The sequence below is a fragment of the Chenopodium album genome, chromosome 5 (genome assembly GCF_948465745.1).
Source record: "Chenopodium album chromosome 5, dcCheAlbu1.1, whole genome shotgun sequence".
Taxonomy (NCBI): Eukaryota; Viridiplantae; Streptophyta; class Magnoliopsida; order Caryophyllales; family Amaranthaceae; genus Chenopodium; species Chenopodium album.
In genome coordinates this window covers 70,139,630-70,164,477 of record NC_137838.1, presented here as the reverse complement: position 1 = coordinate 70,164,477, position 24,848 = coordinate 70,139,630, and the positions used below count along the sequence as shown (strand labels likewise).

Below are 24,848 nucleotides of genomic sequence, written 5' to 3'. Positions count from 1 at the left end.
CGGTATTTGTTATCCAATGCAGTTATTGGGTTCAGAATTGGGATCCGATCATCATAACGGTTTGTTTATCCGATCCGATAATTTGTTAACAGGTGTGGTTATTGGGTATCATTTTAAAATTAAAGGTTACCCGATCTAATCCGATAAGCATTTTTTTCTTTTATTCCCTACTTAAATCTATTTATCCATAATCTAAACTCTTACTTAACTTCATAATCATTTCATGATTTGAACGATAAGTATACAATATTAGTAATTTGGTCAAGATTGGCGGCATTATTTTTAATTAGTGTTGAATGATATCATAATATTATAGAGTCTAAATTTTCATTATTGGATATCATATCGGGTATCCGATAACTAATCTGAAGTTCGAGTTCCAAATTTTATCATTTCGGTTCAGAGATATCATTTTAAGTGTTAAAGGTTATTGGGTACCCGACTCATGCTCACCCCTAAGTGAAATAGATAATTCCTGAGCCATACCCATTATAAAAATTAATGGTAATTGAAATGTAAATGTAGTAGTGTCTAGAAAAATGTGCATAATAAAAAAATAATTAATACTGATGTCCCTAGGTAAATTAATAATTCTCTAAAAATCCAAAGAAAGAAAAATAGAAAAGAATAAAGTACGAAGTAGAATTTATGAGGGAAAATTCCATCTAAAAAAATCTACTTAGGCCCTGTTCTCTTCACCTTAAAAAAATAATATTAAGTAAAAATAATTTCATCAGTAAAAATAAGTTCAGTTCAGTAAAATTAATTTCAGTTCAGTAAAAATAATTTCATTTCAGTAAAAATAAGTTCAGTTCAGTAAAATTCAGTTTTCTTAAAGAAAAATTATAATAGAAAATCAGTAAAAAATAATTTTAGTTCGGTAAAAATAATTTAAGTTCATTATAATTTCAGTTCAGTAAAAATAAGTTTAGTTCAGTAAAAATAATTTCAGTTCAGCAAAATTAAGGTGAATCAAACAGGGCCTTAGTGTAGGTATATATAGATACTAGTATATAACCTCGGTAGATGCCCCAGATTCCCTACATAATATAGATCCTTATATTTTGCAAATCCTTACATTAATTGAACACTTATAAAATAATTATAAGGAATAATTATTTTCTCAAAGGTGTGAAGACTAATAACTAAATCTATCCACATTTGAAAAATTAGTTGAGTTTTTTTTTTTTTTTTTTTTTTTTTGACAAGAAGAAGAATATTATCATTAATAAATAGCCATACGGCATCTACAACAATAATAAAGATTTGTAAACCACAGATCTAGAGAAAATAACATAACTTTTACCATCAAAATCATAACTATTTTGCATATCGGGCATAGCTCACACTCCACCGCTTCAAACTTGGCGCAAGTAGTGATTTTCGATGTCTTTGCATCTTTCCAAGTAGAGACCTTCGCAATCTGCGCTGATGTTTTGATCGTAGAGTTGATGACGACCCCTAAACCCATATGAATCCAAATCACCTTCTCAATTATTACTAAAACCCTAAAAATAAAATTTTCATCCATAGATGAGAATCAAAATCCCAAAAAATTGGGACATGCTCTCACAAACGGAGAGAACAAAACAAAGCAAAACAATTCAAATAACAAAAAAAAGCAAATTAAATTGAAGAAAAGGGTCGGAAATAGTCTAAATAGTCTAATTTCCGAAGAAATTAGACTATTTCCGGCCTAAACGGCCAAGAAAATTGAAACCCTAAAGAGAGGAGAGAAAAGAGAGAAGAGGGAGGCGGCTATTTTTACTATTAGTTGAGTTAAATGTTCATAAAAGTAATTTATTTTTATTTTTACTATTCCTATTACATTTAATAATTTGAATACTCCAAGACTTTATTCGAAACCCTCACTTTGAAAGTAAAATATATTATTAGCGATCATAAAGTTGTGGGTTATAATTTTTAGGAAAAATACACTTAATAATCCCAACTATTATCGATTAACTTCTAAAAATCTCAACTAATTTAAGGTTTATTTTTTAGTAATCTTAATTATGACCTGACTTTGCCTCCAATAGACCCAACCGATAAACACTAAGTCAATGAGTTGTTGTAATAGGTAACCAATATACGTGACAACACGTGATCCATCTATAATTATATAAAAAAAAATAAAAAAAATAAAAAGAAAAATAAAACTAAAAACCCTAACTGCCACCACCCCTCCCCTCCCGCCACCGCAAAACGCGAGGGCCAACCCCCAACTCGTTGGAAACGGTCGACTGTCTTCCCTAACCCTCTAATATGGATAGTCGTCCCCTCCTAACCCCAAAAACCACCCTAGTCGTCCCACTCCCACCCCAAATCACCTATATATCCTACCTCGAAAGCAACCTATGTCCACCACAATGGCACAACCAAAGTAGCGCCAACCACCGTAATAGCGCAACCAAAGCAGCGGCAGCCACCAGAGTGGCGCAATCAAAGCAGCAGCAACCACCACAATGGCATAACCAAAGCAGCGGCAAGCACAACCCATGCTGCTGCTTTGGTTGCAGTTGCGATTGAAACTTAGCTTTGCACCAATTTCGGCCTCAATTCTCAGCAATTTTGCACTGCAACCATCAAAAATTGAAACCCATATTTGGTTCGGCCATTTTCAGGGGGTTAGGGAGGTGGCCGACCGGTTTTCGACTGGTTGTTGGTGGCTAGGATTTCACGATGGGGGTTGGCTGGGATAGATTTTCACTACAAGAAAAATCACTTTTCGTAGCGATTATTTCGTAGCGATTGTACATTCGCTACAATATGCAAGTATGTTTGTGAAATAACTAAAGATGTTGTATCATTTTTACAATCGCCATAGTTTTCCCATATAAAATCGATACGGAAAACATAATAATACATATCCACACTATTTTTACACATTTATATAATTTTGAGAAATCGTATCATTTACAATCACTAGTGGAAAAAAGGCCATCCATAACGGGCAAAAACTGTCCATCCGTAACGGGCAGCGTCCGTTACGTATGTGGCCGTTACGGATGGCCTTTGTTATTTGTAACGGGCACTTGAAAAGCCCGTTACAAATAACCCGTTATTCGTAATGGGCATCTTAGATGCCCGTTACGAATAACGGGCTTTTCAGGTGCCCATTACGAATAACGGGTTATTTGTAACGGGATTTTTAGGTGCCCGTTACGAATAACCCCGTTATCCGTAACGGGATATGGTTTTGCCTGTTACGAATAATGGATAATCAAATTTTAAAAAAAAATCCAGCAAAATGCTGGATTTTGCACACCATTATCCGTAACGGGACATGGTTTGCCCGTTACGAATACTGTATAATCAAATTAAAAAAAAAAAAATCCAGCAAAATGCTGGATTTTACACATCATTTTAATTTTAGTTACAACATCAAAATCTCCTAATCTCATCCATATTAATATTACTGTTTTTAAGCTACAACAAAAATCACTACCTACGCTAGCAAAAAACACACAAGCTAGCCAACACAAGAACAGATTAAAATAGCTAGGGACCTAGCTAGATTAAACTGAGTATCAACTTTAGACGGCAAAAACAGTCATCTGCACTTGTGGTGCTATTGGCTTCACGGGGTCCTTCACGGGCTTCCCCTCCTTCGGTGTAGACCCATAGTAGCAAGCGTACAATATCAGTTGTGCTACGACAAGTATGGCTCCAACCCCATTGCCAATCTGCGCGCAACAAAGAAACAAAGGATTATTAAGATAAAAATTACAAGCATTGTAATGCTTACATCGAGAATCACTAGATGAAATGAGGTAATGAAAGTGTATGAAGGAAAACACATACTTGGTAGTTGGTAGTGCAGATTCATTATTATAAAAACTCGTATAAAAGATTCAAAGTAAATCAAACACAGCCTAGCTATTTTCTTAAAGCCTTATAAAATACAAGCTGAAATGAGAATCAGAACACAATTTACATGTTCAACCAATTTGCAAAACAGAAGATGACTGGTAAAATGCCGATGGTTGGTTCATCTCTTGATTCTCTTATACTTTAATTTTAAGCACTACTAATGTGTTAGAACTTAGATGAAAGCCAAATATAGGTGAAATTTCTCTAATGTGCTAAATCTTTGTTAAGCGGAATAAAAAATTACTAACATGTAAGTCGATCTTGTGGGTTTCTCCACCCTTTGCGATAGGATGGAGCCTCATACAGGATTTTATGTGTAGGATCATTGAAGACTTAATAAGAAAAAATTCAATAGAAATATCAACAATTTGACCCTAGATTTCTGTGGCGTAGATTTAAGGCATTAGCTAATAACAATCCACTTAAACCTTCCACACAGCTGCACAACAAAGTTAATAGAAATATTAACAATTTTCATCTAGTGAGGGTTGCTGAACTTTTTGCTAATTTTCCCACAACAACCAGCACAACATAAAGAGAGAATACATATTTCAACTTAAGCATTGTTGATGAGAAAACATCATACTATGTGTGTCAAAGCTAAAAAGCACTTACAACTTTACCAATCTGGACAGATTTTGATATGATTCTGGAATCTAAGCACCATCAAAATGATTATTGTCGAGTTGCCTACAAATGGTAATTGGATAAACAGACTTTAGTGATCATATAGGTTGCATTTGTACACTAAAGAGAATAGAAAGTGAGGTCATCAACAAATACTAAGACTTCATTGATCGCTTAACAGCCTTCTGATAATAACATAAATAATAATAGCAACTTAATCATGGTTGCATGAACTTAAATGAGATGCACAAATCTTCATGGTATCAAAATAAAAAATGATTATTTAAAATAGTCATTGTAGTAAACAATCCAAAATCACAAATCCTAAAATCAACACTAAGAATCAAACATCTAGACGAGAAATTCTCATATCTTACCAATGAGATGAGAATGCATGATTTCACAAATTCACTAACAACACGTACTGAAAATCAGATCAAATGCTGAATCAATAATCACATTAAAAATCTATTAAATCACTCAAAAACCTAAATAATTCTCGAACAATAACCAATTACAAATCCTATAAAATTTAATGCGAAGAACAAAACAACGAGCACATCAAATCGAAGAACGAAAAGAATGCAAAAGAGAAGGAAATCGAAATGAACCTGTGAGCGAAACAAAAAATCCTACTAAGAAATTAAACTAAAGATGAAAAATCATAAATCACTCAAATTAGAGAGCTAAAAATAATTGAGGAGATTAAAATACAAAATAAAGATAGAATTGGAATAAAATCAAAAACTTTAGATCTAAAAAAAGACAATAATCATTCCTTAATCTACAAAAATTTAGCACAAAATATCCCAAAAATCCAGTACCTAGAAACTTAAATCAATTAAAAACAACATAAATTTCAAAAAATAAAGTTGAATCAACTAACTTAATATTCGATGATTACAAAGAGAATAATATTACCTAGCATCGGTTCGTTCAACGACTTAGATCTAAAGAGGAAGAAGCCTACAGACTTGGTTGTTCTCAATGTCTCCACAATCGACGCTAACCGGGTTCGGACCCTGGTCGAACCGGAGTGGGTTTTCGAGCAAGAGTTCCGTCATTGCCGGTTACACCTCCGCCCAAAACCGACGCCGCTTGGGAGTTAATGTATGAAGCTGCCGGTCTCAAGATGAACGCAATCGCTGCTCAAGGTCTTCTCGTTGCTCCTCGAAATGAGAGGGCCTGAGTTTGAAAAGAAAGAAAGAGGTGAATGACGGGGAGGGGAGGAGAGGAGAGGAGAGATCGAGAGAGGGAGTGAGGGACTGATGAGAGAGAAAGAGGTGTGACAGCTGTTAAGTGAAAACCTAAAAAGCCGAGTATTGGGCTCTCCTTTCATTAGTTGGGCCATGTTTGGTCATCTACGTGTAATATAGTATTCGTAGTGGACAAAATAGTGTTCGTTACGAATACATACGTATTCGTAACAGACACTATTTTGCCCGTTACGAATAAATAAGTATTCGTAACGGACACTATTTTGCCCGTTACGAATATCTTAATTGTAACGGGCAAAGCTGTGCCCGTTACAAATAGCCTGTTACGAATGAGATTTTTTCCACTAGTGAATCGCCACTAAATCCTAAAAATCGATACGAAAAGCCTTTTCAACACTAGATATATAAATATTGTTTGACAAAGAGTACATAAAATATGTCATAGTTTATTGGTGAAACATTTAATATAAGAGTTTGAGGTTGCATGTTCGAATCTTGTAAAGATCATACGCAAGTTTTTTTTTAAGAAAATGAGTTAAACATTTATAGCGATTGTAATCGCTACAATAATCACCACGATTGGATGTAGTTTTTCGTATCGATTATTGAGGCCAACACCAGCGATATTGAAAACCACTACTAAAGGCTAAGGCAACGGGGGATATTGTATCGAATGACCATTCGTTGGGAAAGCTTTTTGTTGCAATTACAATCGATACTAAAGGTTAAAATAATCGCTACGAAAAGGTTATTTTCTTGTAGTGTTTTTTTTTTTTTTAATATAGGCCAATCCCGTACGGCTGACATATGGTTATAAGTTAAGGAAACCTTAGTTGAGATTATTAGAAGTAAATCGACAATAGTTGGGATTTTAAAAATGTATATTTTTCCTAATTTTTAAAAGTATATCATAAATGGATTTTTTTTTAAATACTCTTTAACAAGAATAACATGATATAAAAATAATAAATTATTAAGATAATAATTATTGAAAGTTATAAATTTTTAAATAGGATTATGATTTGGAAAAATTATCGACAATAATCCGAATTTTACCCCATTCACCCAAAATAATCTCAACTTTCGATTATTTTTTAATAATCCCTACTTTATACCCTTTAAATTTTGAACAATCCCAAGTGACTTGAAACCGGCTAAATAGGTCAAAAATGAAAAAAAAAAATTCAGATATCAAACAGAAAATTAATAAAAAAAAAATGAAAAAAAAAAACACCACCACCTTAGCGACACCACCTCAGCCACCAACATCTCCACTCCCACCGCCACCCAGACCCCGAAAGTACCACTCCCACCTACCTCCACCCAGACCCAAAACCACCCCTCCCACCTAAACCAAATCCGAAACCACCCACCCCACCCAATCCAACCATACCCTCATCCTATCCTAAAAAAAACCCATCTTTAAATATCAAACAATCCCCAATTACCTTTTTTTTTTTTTTTTTTTTTTTTTTTTTTAATTTTTTAATTTTTTTTTTTTTTTATTAAAGGAAACAATCCCCAATTAGCTGTTCTTCATCTTCAATTTAGAGGTTGCAAATTGGAAATTTTGGGAATGGGAAGTAGGAAAGGCATGGCATGCAGAATTGAAGAGCATGGCATGCAGAAGAGTAGAAGACAATGGAGGAGAGAAAATAGAGTGGTGAGGGCGTGGTTGCGGTCCAAGTGGGGGTTAGGGTTTGGGTGGGTTAAGGTTTCGGTGGGTGGGGATGGTTTCGGGTGAGGGAGGGGAAGGGGGGCCGAAAATCGGGCAGGGGAACGGGAGTGGGCCGGAAATGAGACGGGGAATGGGAAGGGATGCCGGCGGCAACAGCCTCATGGCGGTGGCTGAGGCTGCCGGCTGGGTTCGGGTTTTTTTTAAAAAAAAATATTTTGAAGGTTTTTTTTTTATTTAATTTTTTACGACCTATCACATGCCAACACATGTCAGATAACTTGTTATTACAAGTTAGATGACTGGTTTGGACTATTTAAAGCAAATGCATATCAAAGTTCGGATTATTTAAAAATGTCGATAGTTGGGATTATTTTGGGCGAATGAGGCAAAGTTTGGATAATTTTAGGCAATTTTTCCTTATAATTTTATTTATACATATAAAATATTGGTATTTTATCGAAAATAAAACTCTAAACCATTAATTTTATCCTAAATTTATTGAAAATAAAATTTTTATCCTAAAATTTATCCAAAATTTATTGAAAATAAAACTCTAAACTAATTTTTTTTTTTTTTTTTTTTTTTTTTTTTTTTTTTTTTTACAAATTATATCTAAATTTATTTAACATCTCTACGTGTCATACTAATAATTAATTGTTGTCTAAGTGACATGACATTTGGCGAAAATTTATAACATCAAGTATCGCTATCTCATGGTCTGACTAAAAAATTTGGCTTTACATATTAGTTATATGATATTATACTCGTATCAGTGGTGTGCAAAAAATCCTAAAGAAATCAAAATCCAACTCAAGAACTGAAAATGTGGGTAATCAAACCGAAATAATAGGATAAGAGTCGGATTTTGTAAACCTTTTTTTTAACGTTTAAGAATAATTTGAATTAATAATTAAGGTAACCGCGTAGAAGCACGCGTAATTGATCTGAATTGATTGATGTACTAATGAATTATGGAGTAATTTTTTTTAGGGTTTTTCTAAGCTATACCCCTAAGGTAGTCGAGTTTCTAAGGTGTACCCATGCTTTTTCAAATTTTTAAGTTGTGCCCCTCAACTCACTACCATTAATGAATGGTACCCTCCTTGGGACTTCCACGTCACCTAAAGTTAACTATAAATTTAATAAAAAGATGATAAAAGGTAAGGAAATGATACGAGAAAGAAATCCTAACCACAACCACCCTAATAACGAAAACTAAAGCCACGAAATCACACTCTCAATTAACTTATAAATAACTAATAAGGGTACATTTTAGTATTGATAAGAAATTGAAGGGCACGATTTAGAAACTTGAAAAAGCATGGGTACAATTTAGAAACTCAACTACCTTAGGGGTATAGCTTAGAAAAACCCTATTTTTTATATCTATTCTAAACTCACTAAATCCCTCAATATCTCAGTAGAATTACTAGCATTACATTCTTTTGTAAATGATAAATTTTGTTTGTGAGTACGTGTTCAAATTTATTCAAGCTCCATGACTAAATGCTTTTTTTTTTTTTTTTTTGAAAAGTTAAAAATATTATAAATGCTAAAAAAATTACACATTTACAAAATGATGGTAGTAGCGATTTCTCAAACTTTGATGCGAGTGTGTGACCGCATAGGCGGAGTCATAAATTTTAAAGTGAGGGGACAAATAATATACTACCTTTGTTAACTTTTATTTACAATTTTGGGGTATTATTTGTGAGATATAAAATATTCCAAAGTTACAAATAAAAGTTAACGGAGATAGTAATAATTATTGTATAATTTTGCAAAATGTAGGGAAAAAAAGTCTTATTAATCATAAATTCCTTGATTTTTTTTTTTTTATAAATTTCAAACACGTGGGTTCAAACAATGATCGTTTTTTGTCAGGTTGCAAGTTTAAATCATAATTTAACATACCTTGTTAATCCTTTTTTTTTTTTTTTTTGTGTGTGTGTGTTTGTGTTTTCTTTGAGATGACTACATTGGCCATTTGTGTTTACAAGGTTGGCAAAACATACATGAAAGTATGAAATTAAACCATGCGTAATTGAAAAACTCTCATCCCTAATTTGTAACAACATAACAAAAAAATTATCGCATTAAAAAGGTGCAAGAGATTGTCTAGTGCATCTAAATCTAAAATTACGCATTCTAACTATCTGTATACATATCTTTAGGAGACCAACACAAGATTTAATTAAGCAATATTGAACTTATAAATTGGTACCTCATAAACTTTAAGAGGAAGCACATTGATCATGATTAACTATTATTAGAAAATATAATATATTGAAAAACTTTTGCAAATTTTCTTCTATTACTAGCTAGCTAGCTTGCTTCCTTTGGGTTGTTCATGCTATCTATTCTTGCCTTGGCCTAGCCATCCATAAGGAGCTTAGTGCACGAAGTCGATGGAAGTACTCAGCTATTGTCAGAAAACACCTTGCTGCTTGACGCGTTGACAATATTTGATGTAACCGGTGAAATGTTTGGTGCCTTAAACTATCTCCCTGAAAACAAAATTAAAAATTATTGATTTAGATATTTAATACCTAATTTTTTTATAATTTCATCAGATTGATAAGTAATGTTTAAGTGCAAGATTAATAGATGAATATAGATTCCAAATGTATGAAATTGGAAAAAATTTTTATCTAATATTATGCTTATGCGAGCATATACATGCTTTATAATCTATACATTTTTCCATGTATATAGTGTATTCATTTTTGGTGTAAATCCATGCATAAACGAGTGTACTCTACGTACATAAGTTATATGTATGTATCAACCAAGGTCTAGTTTAGTTGGTTGGGGATTCACATTGTGATTTTGAAATCATAAGATCGAATCCTCCCATATATTAAACGCAATTCTAGATACGTACCATACCATGTAACATTACTCAACAACCATAATAATATCATGGCAATTATGCATCTTTTGAAACAAATTCTAGTGCATATCTCTAATAATGACTAAAGGTCTAGTCTTGAGTCTTGAATAAGAATTTGAAATGTGAATTGGACTACAAAGAAGCATATTTGTACTAGAAAAACGCAGATTGGGTAATATTAATGGTATTAATCAATGATAATAAGACTATAGGATGGTTGAAAATTGATAGAAATTTTACACAACTTAGTATGATTGATTAGACTTTAGCTGTGAATGGTTGAACTGTCAAAAGAGAACCATATTATATACTTTGTAATTAATGGAAACATAGGGTGATACTTTGGACCCTTTCTTTTTAACATAAGATTATTTATGCAAAGGGTTTTAATTAGAAGATGTAATAATTATATTTATTAATATAAGTGTGGTTATCATTATGATTTGACAAATAAGAGAGGAAGTATATACAAAAGCTAATTTGATTTTTGAAAACTGCTTATTAGCTACCAGCAAGAAGTTGACAACACAAATCTACTAGTATGTAATTATCAGTTATGTTCCCTGCATATGTCTCATTCATTTTTGTCAATAGGTATGGTATTGAATTATCCAAAATATTGTGACTAATCAAACTATCATAGTCCGATGTTGAACATTATGGAGGCATCATATATTCACATTTGCTATCCAATTCCATTCTAACACGAGGTATAATTTCGACTTCTATCCATAAAATAAGACTTTCAATACCGATAAGTGTTTTCATTTTTTTTAAAGAAAATAAAAATTAGTTTTATAAAATAGCCTTTGTACTCCGTAGATTGGTTGGTTAAAGGTTGTATGTAATCTTACAGTCATACTTGACTTCACAGTTACCATGCAATGCTTGGCCTAGTGAAAATCAAATCCCACTTGATATACTTTGGGGTGAAATTCCTTTATCCTTTTTTGTTTATCTCTAAAGGGTCTATCCTACTAACCCGGATTAATTTGACATGTGAGAAGTTTCCAGTGAGTCCCTTTCACAAATTTTGAAATACAATTATGACTATTTTATTTTATTTTTTTTTATAGAAAATGATTAAATAATAATAAGGTGTATACATGAAATATTTCCAAAACAAGGTCAATATTTTAAAGTTTAATAGAAAATGAAGTATGCATTGCTTTGCATTGAAAATGAAGTATACAAATGTATCACAATATTGAGCTTAATTAAGGTGGTAAATGAATTAATTTTCTACCCAAATGAAGTTCAAAGAAATTCTATGAACAATAATACAATAATAAAATAGAAGCAATATATACTATCAAAATGATTTTAATTTTATGTACCAAAAATTATACAAATTCTGTTTATACTTCACACATTTATTGTATACTATTTGCTAACTCTACTCAAATTCGCCTATAAGGTGATTTATATTTTAAGAAAAATTTAATCATGCGAAACCTTGTTAGATTCACATTAATCTATACTATTTAAAATTAAAGTTTTATTAGAATAATGTATTAATACAAAGTATTGGAGGCAAGAAAAAGACAGAGGAAGTATTTGATTTTAATTCTAAATACTCCCTCGATGTTTAAATAAATGTTACACCTTAACTTTTTTTCACTACTTACATAATGATTTTGACTTGATTATTTTATTAATAATATATAAAAAAAAATAAAATAAAAAAAAAACAAATGTTATTGTTACATTGTTGGATTTGTTATAAGATATACTTTCATAATAATTATGAAGTACTATTTTTTATAGCTTTACTAATATATAATTAGGAGAAGATAATTTAATGGTCAAAGTCAGGTCTTAACATAAATATTTGATTAAAGTATAACATTTATTAAAACATGGAGGGAGTAAAAGCGAAGAAGTACGAGAAAAGAATAGAAGCAATTGATTGGAAAAGGTGATGTGAGAAGAGAAGGGGGGATTTATGAGCGTGGGATGGGGCGATGGGCCATGGAGTTTTGTAGGTCAAGCGGTTATGACTCTGACATCATGAGTTATGGGCCTAAAAGATCTTTCGATGTTGATATTTATATGGGCCCACTTTCCTCTCTGTTTTTTATGCATGCTTTCTAACTTCCATTCTCTGTGTTGCGAATGTTCATTAATACTCGCGTGACACCCCCTTTTTCTATAATAAAACGGTTCTCTCACAATAAATAAGTTTTTGGTACTATTCACTATTACACCGAGTGAGTATCTATCCATTATTAACTAGATTATTTGGTAAAGTTTTTTATAATAATTTATAATAGCAGAAATTTAGTTGATCCAAAAACAACTTTATAATGCATTATTTTTATTTCATTTTTATAATAATCGGTACATCATACTCTATATATAAGTAATATAACCATAGTAAGTTTTGGTCTTAGACTCTTGATAAGCCATTAAAGGGAAAAGGCTTATAGTATATCAACTAATTTAAATATTGATTTTTGAACTAATTTTTTTTTTTTTTTTTTAAAAAAAAACTCCTTCCATTTGAATAAATTAAAAAAAAAAACAAAAAAAAAAGTAGTCACAATAATAATTTTTCAATCACACAATTTTATTAAAAGTATAATGCTTAATTCAATCATAATCAATTTTTATTTCAAACAAACGTGATCGTAAATATGAAGTACTATGTATATATGAATATGTGAATATCTATTCCGAAACAATGTAACATCACATCGGGGACAAATTTTCTAGGTGGACTTTGAGTGGTGTTGTGACTTCTGAATATTCAAATTCAAGCCACTCAGGTGTTTTACAAATAATAATGGCCACAAAGTCATTTACATAAGGGCAACTTTCCAATCCCAACATGCTACGAAGTATGTAAATTCTCTAACTTATTCACTCCTACGATTTTTTCTTTCACAAAAAAAGTCACTTGAATAACTTGAGCTTTTTTTAACGCTATTTTGGTCATCCTCAAGTAGGCCTTTTTCTATTACTATGTGCTCCATAGGACCATAAGAGAAATAATGAATTCTAGTCTCTCTCCTTTTTTTTTTTTTTTTTTTTTTTTTTTTTTTTTTAAGATATGAATTTCTAGTCTTTCTCAACCATTTATCCCAAAATAATAATCTAATATATATAAATAAAGTAGGCATTTTTCGGAAGCATTCGGCGCGCCACATAAGAAAATGTATTATTTTGACCAATGAATTTTTTATTAATAATTTATTTTAGAATTAAAAAATTCACTCGTCACCTAAGAAAAAGTGACGAATAAGATTTAAGAATTTTGCCACGTAAAAATAATGAATAGTGAACAATTAATATTTAAATTATTTTAAAAACTTATAATTATCTTTTTTTACATATATGGATGTAAATCTTTGATCGTAAATATTTTTAATCTCTCCCTACAAATATTATAAAAATTAGATATTAATAATGTACTCATCAAAACGAATAAAACTAAATCTCATATCACTATGTTTTTCCTTATATATAGAGAGAAATTCAATTAGAAGATTTCCCTAATTTTTTTAATAGTTAAAATATTCTAGATGAGAGTAACATTTTGAAAGATAACGATTATATAAAAAAAAACGCATTTGCAAAGGACTTATTTTAACCAATAAATAAAATGATTTTTCATTTATTTTTTATTAAAAAATTAAATTGTCACCTAAGCAAAATTAAAGAATAAGGTTTGGAATTTTAAATTCAAGCGCCACGTAAAATAAATAAACCTACAAAAGATAACTTTAGTGTTAAATTTTTTTTTTTTTAAAAATTATCTTATGATATTAGGAATTTTATCCAAATATCTAATGAATGATCTTCATATAAAAAAATCTTAAATTAATAAAAATATTTACTAGAACCGTGCATCGCAGGAATAGTAAATAATTAAAATTTAAACTATTAAAAAAAAACTAATAATTATCTTTTTTACATATATCAATGCAAATCTTTGATGGCAAATATATTTAATCGCTCCCTAGCAAATATTACAAAAATTAGATATTAATAATGTACTTATCGAGACAAATAAAACTAAATCTCATATGACTATGTTTGTCCTTATATAGAGAGAGAAATTTAGAAAACTCTCTCTAATTTTTAATAATTACCATATATAAATTCAGCTCACCTCCCATTTTCAAGAAATTTTGAGATCGAGTCTCATCACTTGTCTCAATGACTCTCTAAACACCCAAAAAAATCACATAGTGACTAAGAAAGTTCATTCTTATTTACTTAGATTATCTCCATTTCACAATGAGTAATTTGTTTTATCCTTAAATTACATCTGTTTGTACTCTTTTATTGTTTTTTTTAGAATGAACAACTTGATGTCTTTGGACTGCTATTATATAAATTAGTGTTGTTCCCGGACGATGTCTGGATAGTTTATTGAATGGTGCACTATAATTTCTTGATTTTTTTAGTGATAAAAGTCAAAATGTTTTATTAAAAACAATGTATTGTGTAAACACATTAAAATTATAAGATATTTTTTAAAAAGTTATAATTACAATAAAAAAAAGATGTCATTTAGGGCCTGTTCACTTCAGCTTAATTTCAGTTCAGTTTAGTTCATCTTCAATCAGTTCAATTCAGTTCAGCTTTTAATTTTCATCTCTCATAAAAAAGATGACATGTACAATAAATTTATTATTTAATTTATATTTAATTACATATTTGGGATTTTATATTCAAGCACCATGTAAAATAAATAAAATAACGAAATATATATCTTTAGTGTTAAATTAACAAAAAAAATATCTTATGATATTAGAAATTTTAATTTATCCAAATATTTCATGAATGATCTTCATAACTGTACAAAATCTTATATTAAATAAAATAATTTACTAGAACCGTGCAATCGCACGGACTTACATCTAGTAATAATAATAATAATAATAATAATAATAATAATAATAATAATAATAATAATAATAATAATAAATTCTTGTTGCTAGTATATTATTTATTTATTTATTTAATTAGTGTTAATTATTGTCATATAGTCGAAGTATATTACAATGTAGTTTGTACTTTTCTTTTAAAACAAGTTCGTACTTTATTAATATCCTTTGAGTTGGTTCATCCTTTGAGTTGGTTCAAATTCGCTTCAAAATACGAAGTATAGATATAAAATATGTATTTTTATAAGATTTTAATTGTCACATTGTGGTGAATAATAATGCGAAACTATGGACAACAAAAAGTAGATAGTTTTATAGTATAAAATAATCATGACCTACATTAGTTAACTCTAAATTAGGATGCTACCTATATATTTAGGTAAGATTGAAAAAAATATTAATTTTCATAATTATAAAAATTGAAATTAAGAGCAACATGAATGATTAACATATTATAATTCAAATGTCATATCTCTAGCGCTTAGCTAGCGATTGTTTTCACCTATAACTATGCATGCTTGATTACTGAAAATCAAATTGAAATTAATTTAATGAATTATATATAACTCAAAACAAAAAAACCAATTATCTTGTTAAAAGTGGTCCGCAAACTAAATAAAATAGTAGTTAAGAGTCTTAAGACGCTTCTAATCTAATCAACATTATATTCAATAATAATCAAACTAAAATTGAAATATTAAGTTCAACCAAGTTGGTGTAAAATGCCACGTATCACAAAACATAATTAATTAAGCCAAGCTGTCACTATGCTAAATGTCCCTCTCTAACCACAACACTAGGGTTTTCTTTTTAATTTTTGCCCTTTTCCTAAATTTGAGGGTCCATTTCAAAAACTATTAGTATAAAGGACATTTATCCTTTTTTTGACACCCTTTTTTTTAATACTCCAATAATTAGCCATGCTCTTGTAGTAGGTTATCTGATTGGAGTAGGTTTTCCAACCATAGCAGTACCTGATTCTTTACTTCCATTTTTGGTCCCACCCGATTTCCAAAATTAGCCTTCTCCGTGCTCAAATTAAATACGAAATAGCCCCTAAATACGAGTTACAGTCTTAAATCTATTCAACTCTCGAATAATATGACAATAATAATTTAAATCGAATTTAATTATAAAACCTGCTTATATAGTTATATGTTATTGTTACATTGTGTATAGCATATATTACGTTCTCAATAACATGAGGTAAGTCAAGCCTTGTTTTAAAATGTATTTTTGTATAACATGCTAAAAAGATGACAAATGCACACAACTTAATTATGATTACATGCCTTCTTATCCAATATGCCAAACACTCTCAATTTTTTTCTAATGGTGTTTTAACTGGTCAAAACGCTAATCGCTTCCTCAAACGCTATGACCAAACAAGGCCTTAGCCTAATGCATGTAACTTACATAAGATTACATGCGGCCTTATTTTGTCCATAAGGAAAACTAAACAAGGCTATTTATGGTCTGCTATATATAAATTCGGAAGCACTTTCTCACTACTCTAACTTCTTTAGTTTCTTTCTTAGTTATATCTTATTGTTTTTACATTATTTACGTACTTAATGTTGGTTATTTTTGCATATACTCCATATGAGACAAAACATATAATCTTGTTGGATTTATTGTCTCAATATATATACTAGTATATTTATAAAATTTTAATTTTTGTATAACCATTTAACCATAGAAATATGTATATATAGACAAAATATAGTACGAGTATTAAAGTTATAATTTAATTAATATGGTACGAGTACTATGAAAAATCAAAGGAAACATTAGACTTTCCGCATATTACATTTATTAACAATAATCAAACCACAAGTACTAATTGTGAGAGATTAAGAATGACATCATAATTCATTCAAAAAAAAAATGTGTGACATCGTAATTGAGATTTTGAAAAAGGTCAACAACTGTAAGTTTTGATTTTAGTCATTTAATTTTACCTATGTAAGGTAGGACAACTAGGACAAATGAATTATGGGAAACTTAATTATTCAAAGTACTACGACAAGTCCACAATACTAATAATTTGCTAAGATATATTAATTATTAACGTACCTGTCTTACAAAGTTCTCCATCGTAGAGAGCTTGTTCATGGCAAGAGCCATCTGACCCATGTAGTTGGTCATGTTAGGAGGACAACTCAAGGCATCGGAGGCGATCACGTCCGAGAGAGATTGTTGGAGTGCATCTAGCCCTTGCGATAGCGCCTCTTCAGCCTCATGGGTCGATTGTTGCAACCCACATATGCCCATCAATTGTTGGTCACTCAATGGCTCGATTTGGTGCAATATTATCTAATAACAATGCGAAAAAAGGGCAACCAAAATGAGATTTTTAATTTTTTTTTTTTCTTCTTAGGACTACTTTAAATATACTTGCAATAAGGGTTATTCTTATTCAAGTTAGTTAAAAGTACCCGTTAAAAAAAAAAATAGTAAAGTAGAAATACTAATCAATAACAATGCATATATTTCATTTATTCTAAACTTCACAATACTTGGGGATTATATGAAGGTCCAAAATATTATTAAAATCATTGTTCAAGAGTAGTTAGGTTAATTTAATAATAAATTTAAAAAATATTCTTGTAAATTTCTAGGAACCAAATAATGAAATAGTTATCATTTATTATTTATTTATGATTAATAATTGCAACAAAATAGAGATTTAAACTAAAAAAAAAAAAAGTGATATCACTAAAGTATATGTATTGAGACAAAACTAAAAACAGTAACAAGACCCCATTTTACTATACTTTTCTTTATGTAGATAATCTCAATTGATGATTATTATAATGATGTGTGTGAATAGCGTAAAAACTCAACTATTGCAATAATAAAAAGACACGAGCATACAATAATCCAAGGCTCATGAATGTAAGAGGAAAGAGAAAAAGGGAGGGAGTAAGGGAGTAGCTAGAGCCGTGCAAGTTTACCCATATTCATAATTTAAGAGTACCACCATATAATGGTATTAGGATGAAGTGTATAAGAAGAAGTAACAGACATTGCTTTAGGGTTTGAACCAGAACATCACCTCATTTTAGTCCTTTTATTGGAAACCTTCTTCAAGATTCCTTTCTTCATTTATTTTCATACCCTTCATGCAGATCTTCTTCTCCCCACTCCCACTTTACTCTAAAGACAAATTGTACTCCTATATCCATGTTATCTGAACACCTATGTCCTTTTTCTATTTCTTTTTTCTTTTATTTATTTATTTATATTTTTTTTCATGTATATATATAATAATATGTATCAAATTGTTGTATAATATAATGTTAACAGAGTAGTTAATAAAAATGTAAACTTTCATGATATTAATACGCATCTTTTTTATTTTTACTAATATAATAGACATTAAAGAATAAAGATATTATTGATCACATATTTTAGCTAATAACAAATATCCGGTCAAATTGTAACACTTGTAAAAAGAAGAGGAGTATACTTCATATGATTTAATTTTAGCTTAGGATTGTGTTCTAGTTTATCATCCTACTCTCATCTTTTCAAGCCAACTAGAAAAGTAATATCAAGTTTGGCATAAAAGTGGTGGACAACAACTTTAATTTAAAGGCATAACAAATATGTATAGTAATTAGTTATTAGTGTAGACTTTAATCTAGGGTTATAACAAGGGTAAGAATTTAATGTTAAGAGTGTATAAACAAACTACCTTTAACTTATTATCATAGACGACTATAATCGACTTATTGGTCGCATTGTGACACAAAAGATTCAAATTTATGGATATAAGAATGAAAGGAGTAGTTCTTATTCAAGAAAATAAAAGTTGTTCCACATCAAAGTTGATTTGATAATTTCTTCTACTTATATCAATAGAAAGATGAAATTTGATTGTACTTCCTACTTTCCTAGTGCTTCTCATACTATTATTAGTTAGTATTCTTTGCACTTTTCTTATTATTTATAGTCTCCTATTATATGCAATTTTCTTATATATTAAAAACAAAAAGAAAAGAAAATAAAAGAGAGGCAATTGTCATCCAAAAGAAACGTCAATATTAGAGTGCATGTATATTTTGAGCTTTATACGAAAATATAAAGATAATTAGATTGGTTAGCTAGCTAGCTTTGACCATTAAATTAAACTTAGCATTACATTATAATTTGTTGATAATTTTAATAGATTTTTTAAAACTAAACATGTTTGTATACACAAAAATTATCAAACAAGTATTTATTGATAGAAAAACTTTTGTATACACCCGGTTTACACCAATATTAGTTTACATCAAGCAGTATGAGGGTAACTTTTTTGCTAATTTTTGGGTAATTTTTTGCTTTTTTGGGTAACTTTAAATATAATACAATTTTTATATAAATAGACAACAAGAAAAGTTTTATAAAGGTAATTTAATTACATTCGATCATTAATAATTGATTTTTAGTCATTTAAAATGTGTTTTCTTACTAATAAAGTATATATAATTTTTATTTGTATTGGGTTACTTTTATGCATAATAGGGTAACTTTTATTCATTTTAGGGGTAACTTTTAATCACTTTATGCTATCTTTATGATGAATGTACAATAATTATTGTACATCCGATTTTTTTTTGAAGTTTGTGTTATTAATATACGTTAAAAAATATATGTTCATCTATAGTTAGAAAATTAAAGTTGTTGTCTCCCAAGTTGAATAGCACGAATAATTTTCACAATGTCCTAATTAATAGGGTAAAATTAATCACTCTGAAGTACATCATTATAATTATTTTATGAAATAACTACTTTAAATTGAGAGCTTAGGTTAATATTATTAGTACGTAAAGCTAATAGAAGAAGTGCGTATTACCTTAATGACCTCAGAAGGGCGGAAACCACCCATCCACATGAAGCACCGCTCGGCCGGGGTCTTCCACATACCGGACACTAGGTGGAACACGTCGGTTTTCGCCACCATGCCCTTGAGATTCATTATAACATCGTAATGTGCTAAGCAATTATCGACGTACATTTTGAGCTCGTTCTCTGATATATGTTCTTGTACCGCTGCTCGGAGCTCGCAGGTCAACCGGTGGTGCTCTTCCAGCCACCTTGTGTATTCCAAGTCAAACACTGCTGCGTCTAAAAAAAAAAATTAAAAAAAAAAATTACTACGCCGTAATTAGTACTAATTTTAGTAATGTGATTGACATATTCTATGTTATTGGTTCGTACTGTTTGGTATGACTATATAAAGGGTTGAATTAGTGATTAATTATTAAAAATTGTCGTTAACTACTACAAGTTGTCAAACATACATATATTCAACTAGGCATTATAATAATGATTTAATTAATATTATGCCTTACTTATACGACTAAAATTGTAGTACCGTACCTGAGCTTATGTTGGTAACACCTAGAGGGACACCTTGGTCCGTTCCTCCGCCTCCAGCTACACCTCCTCCGAAAAATATACCCTTAATAAACGAAATTAAATGTTAACCTTTTCTTATACACTCGTCACGTACTTTCTCCAAATTTATTATGTTATCTTATAATGAAATTTAAATTTAGTAACGTGATAACTAAATTCAAAATTAAATGGTAGCGTAATTAAACTTACTTGTGCTCGGGCACGTTGAAGTTCTTGTTCTAACTGAGCAAGTCTTATCCTACTTGATTCTAACTGCTGAACATAAGCCTGCATATATTGTTTGAAGTTTGAACAAATGGATTAATTAAAAATATGAGTAAAACAAAACTAATTAAAAATAAGTGAAACAAACATTTAAAAAAAAGGTACATTATTAATTTAACTAAAAATGTTGATAAAATATAGTGGTTAGTAGATAAATATACAAATTGTACTAGTTGAATAGGAAAGCTTAACAAACAAAGGACTATATGAAAATGGCTAAATGCATGAATAATATTAAAAATGTAAAGCTGTGACATTGACTTACCTTTTTTCTAAGCCTGCTTTTCCTAGCTGCCTCTCTATTCTGAGCAAGTCTTCTTAATGTCTGCTTGCAAGCAATAATACCCAAAACTCAGTACAATTTGAAAGCGTTATTCGTTGAATTTTACAAAAATTCAAATCCTCGTTTTTTTAAGTTATGACTTCAATTGATCATGATACTCATTTGATGAAATTTAATTAATTATTTATATATTTGTACAAAAATGGCGATAGTAACAACCTTAGGGTCGGGTGTTTTCGGCCCTTCTTGCTCCGAGCTTGATGTTGGACCTTTGCGGTTACCTTCACGCTGCTCTCATAAAAAAAGAAGAAGAATAATGTAATTAAATACAACACATTATTAATTTAATTCCTCATTTCGTTTTCGGGTTGATAATATAAAAATCCCAACAACAATTGTTTAAAGCTACATCAATTTATAATCGTATAGGATCAACTTACTTTGATAGACTTGGATTGTTCAGCGGGTTGATTTTTCGATTTATTATTATTATTGTTGTTATTGTTATTGTTGGACAACTCAATTGGTGGCGGCTGCTCAGATGCTCTCTTAGTACCGCCACTCGTTGATTGACCTCCTCCTCCTAGTACTCCAGGACTCGGCTTTAATAACAACCGTAACAAAAATCAATTAAAATTATATAACAAAATTAGTTACAATATAAATAAAGCTTGTACAAGAAGATGAAAATAAATGAAATAGTCAACAACGAACGGTTTAAAAGTTGTAATAGACTACCTTGGTAGAAGGCTCAACATGCATAGGTTGAGAAGGAAAAATGTTAAGAGTTGGCGGTCTCATTCCTCCTCCTCCACCTCCAACGCCGCCTCCTAGTCCACCTCCGCTAGGTGGTGAGGTTGATGACGAATTGTGAGTTTCTGTAACAAAAACCCGAACATCAAATCAATCAATAACATGGTAATCATAAAAAAGACTACGACCGCGAATAATAATTAAAGACATGAGAATCTGTTGCACTTGATGAGTTCAATAATTGATGAAATGACTTAACTTTGTTACTAGCAATGGCAAGCTATGCTAAGAGAGAGAAAGGTGAGTGAGTAGTAGTAGAAATAATAGCGGTGCTTATTGTTGTAGTAGGAAAATAAAGTAGCTAAGCATGCATTTTGAGTTCATCTGACATATCCTCAAATTATTTACTTGGGATTTTATTTCACAAAAATAAAAATAAAAATTCTACTTTTAGAAAAAAAAAAAAAAAAAGAAGAAAGAAAAGGTTTTTTTTTTTTTTTTTTTTTTTTTTGATGATTTGGTCAAAGAAAAATAAAAGTACGGAAGATTTTTCATCAGAAATTCTGATCATGCTTTTCATATGACCCAATCACATCCTCAAAGAATCTTCTTCTTCCGCTCCAATTTTTTTTCACACCCAAAAAAAAAAAAAAAAAAAAAAAGATAAAAATGAATTACTCACGTCGTTGTTGTTCATGATCTGTTTGGCCATCAAGGTAAAGAAAGAGAGCTTGATCTAGCTCGCCTAAGTCGTACGCTCCAGTAGAGCTACTGTTTTCTTTTCCCGTGCCTCTAAAATGTCAAAAAAAAATAATCACATAAATAAATATATACGAAAGAGAAAAGAAATGAAAAAAAATAGACTAGGTTTTATATTTATGATGAGAGTGTATATATGTAAGTAATAATTACATGAAATTATTCCCAGGAAGGGAAGAAGATGATGGAGAAGATTGCATCATGTTGAATGAAATATTCTGATGATGTTGCTGCTGATGATGATGTTGCTGATGATGATGATGTTGCGGCTGCTGTTGTTGTTGGTGGTGGTGATGATGGAGGAGAGAGAATTGTTGTAATTCCAAATGAGATGATGATTCATTACTATTAATATTTTTACTACTACTATTATTATTACTACTATTAATACTAGTTGTAGGAGCAGCCGCAGTCGTGGCCATGAAAGGATGAACAACACCACCAGAAGTAAACAGGTGGTGTTTCATCTCTTGCTGCGTGGCCGCCGCGGCTGTTGCTGCTTCCACCTCTCCTAGGAAACCCATGGAGAGAAAGAAAAGAATTAGAGAGAGAAAGAGAGGAGAGAGAGTCGGTTGTGTTTAATTGGAAATAGTGATGAGGAGGATATAAGGGAAAAAAAGCTGGGATTGAAATGAATGCTCAAGATGATAAAGGACAACTTGCTCTTCTTCTTCTCTTGTTTATTTCCTATGGAAATTAATTTTTTGGAGGAGTTTGTTATAATAAAATTGTTATTTTTATTTTTTGGGAGAGTGGTTTTCTTTCTATTAGTCTTCCAAAACTAGACGACTTTAATTTCTTCCCTTTCCTAACCCCTATTATTTTTAATTATAATTTTTCCATTTTTATGGACACAAACAGAAAGCGGTGTTTTAATTTTCACTTCATAATCTCCATGCCATTTGTAATATTAAAAAAAAATGGATTTTATATTTGAAAATATTACTCTAAAAATTCAAATTTTTTATTTGAAGAAAAAAATTAAAATAAATTGATTTTTTTTAATAATTTTTTGAAAAAATTAAATTAAACAACACAAGATTATTTCCTTTAAGGGAATTAAAAGATATAGGCTTTGGATCCACGATCCTCCTTTTTTAGAAACAATATCGACGGTTTTAAGATTTTTGTGTTTGTAACTTAAGTGTTCTAATATGAATACGAGAAAAAAAAGAAATTAAAACAGATTGTCTAATAAATGAAAAATAGGGAAAATGTAATAAAAAAAATACAGGAAATTAGGTTCTTTGTCTGAACCTCTTTGGTTGGTTGTTAAAAAGGGAGTACAAACTGAAATGATGAAAATACCCTTCTTAGGTACACACTAGAGAGACGTAACTATTGGAGGAGCAATTTATGTTTAATTTGTTGGGGAGATATGGTATGTTAGCTAAATTGTCAATGCAGCTTTTATAGTTTTAAACTGATCATTACAAAATCTTTAATTATTTGTTAATTAGCACTTCTAATTATTCGGTAAAAGTAGCTTAAATCTTGTTAAATCTTTGACGGTACCGGATCCGAAAACGAGCTCCCATTTTAATATGGGTGAAGGTACAATATGGATGGATTGGATGAATCAAGAGGATATGTTTTATGGGAGCTTAACTGGATCCTATGTCTTAATCAGGATTTTATGTAGGGAAGATACGAACTGATTGAACAATTTTGAAGAGATGATGGGATCTAATCAACATTATTGATTCTTTGACTTTTTCATATTGTGATCGTTGACTAAATATGTTTACTAGATAATTTAATTGATATAGGATAATTCAATCCATATTTCATAAATTTCAACAACGGGGATCTTTCCATAGCAAATGTGTATTTTATTTATTAATTAATATATGCAGTTTCAAAAATAAATGAAAAAATATATGCATGCAATAAGAATAAGTTACCATTCTTATTCATATCGAATTGATCGCAACACTATGACTGGTACATACAAGAATTTAGGCATTTTATTTAATAGGTGTTATCGGAGTATTTATTTTTTAAGGACGAATTCGATATCGGTTTTTGAGTAATTTGACCAAATCATATCACTACTTAATAAAAAAAAAAAAATGAGTGTTTGGTATTGTAGTAGTGGTTGGGGTAGCTTAATATTATTAGCTTGAAAATTAAAAGTACGTAGCTGTTAAAATTTTATTATATAATTTTAGGAAAAAAATATTAATTTATATTTGTT

At 30.3% G+C, this 24,848-nt stretch overlaps 1 protein-coding gene across 1 annotated transcript; it reads right to left on the bottom strand.

The window, feature by feature from the left end:
* Positions 1–9,402: 9,402 nt before the first annotated feature.
* LOC145630949 (bZIP transcription factor TGA10-like) lies at positions 9,403–23,303 on the bottom strand. The gene is made up of 11 exons (XM_081683071.1): positions 22,805–23,303; positions 22,575–22,684; positions 21,878–22,017; positions 21,580–21,741; positions 21,359–21,427; positions 21,122–21,181; positions 20,782–20,859; positions 20,554–20,635; positions 20,027–20,298; positions 17,260–17,499; positions 9,403–9,902 (listed from the first exon to the last, which is right to left on the bottom strand). Exons 1-11 carry the CDS (start codon positions 23,173–23,175, stop codon positions 9,753–9,755), a joined length of 1,734 nt encoding a protein of 577 aa, XP_081539197.1. The 5' UTR covers positions 23,176–23,303; the 3' UTR covers positions 9,403–9,752.
* Between the last annotated feature and the right edge of the window lie 1,545 nt (positions 23,304–24,848).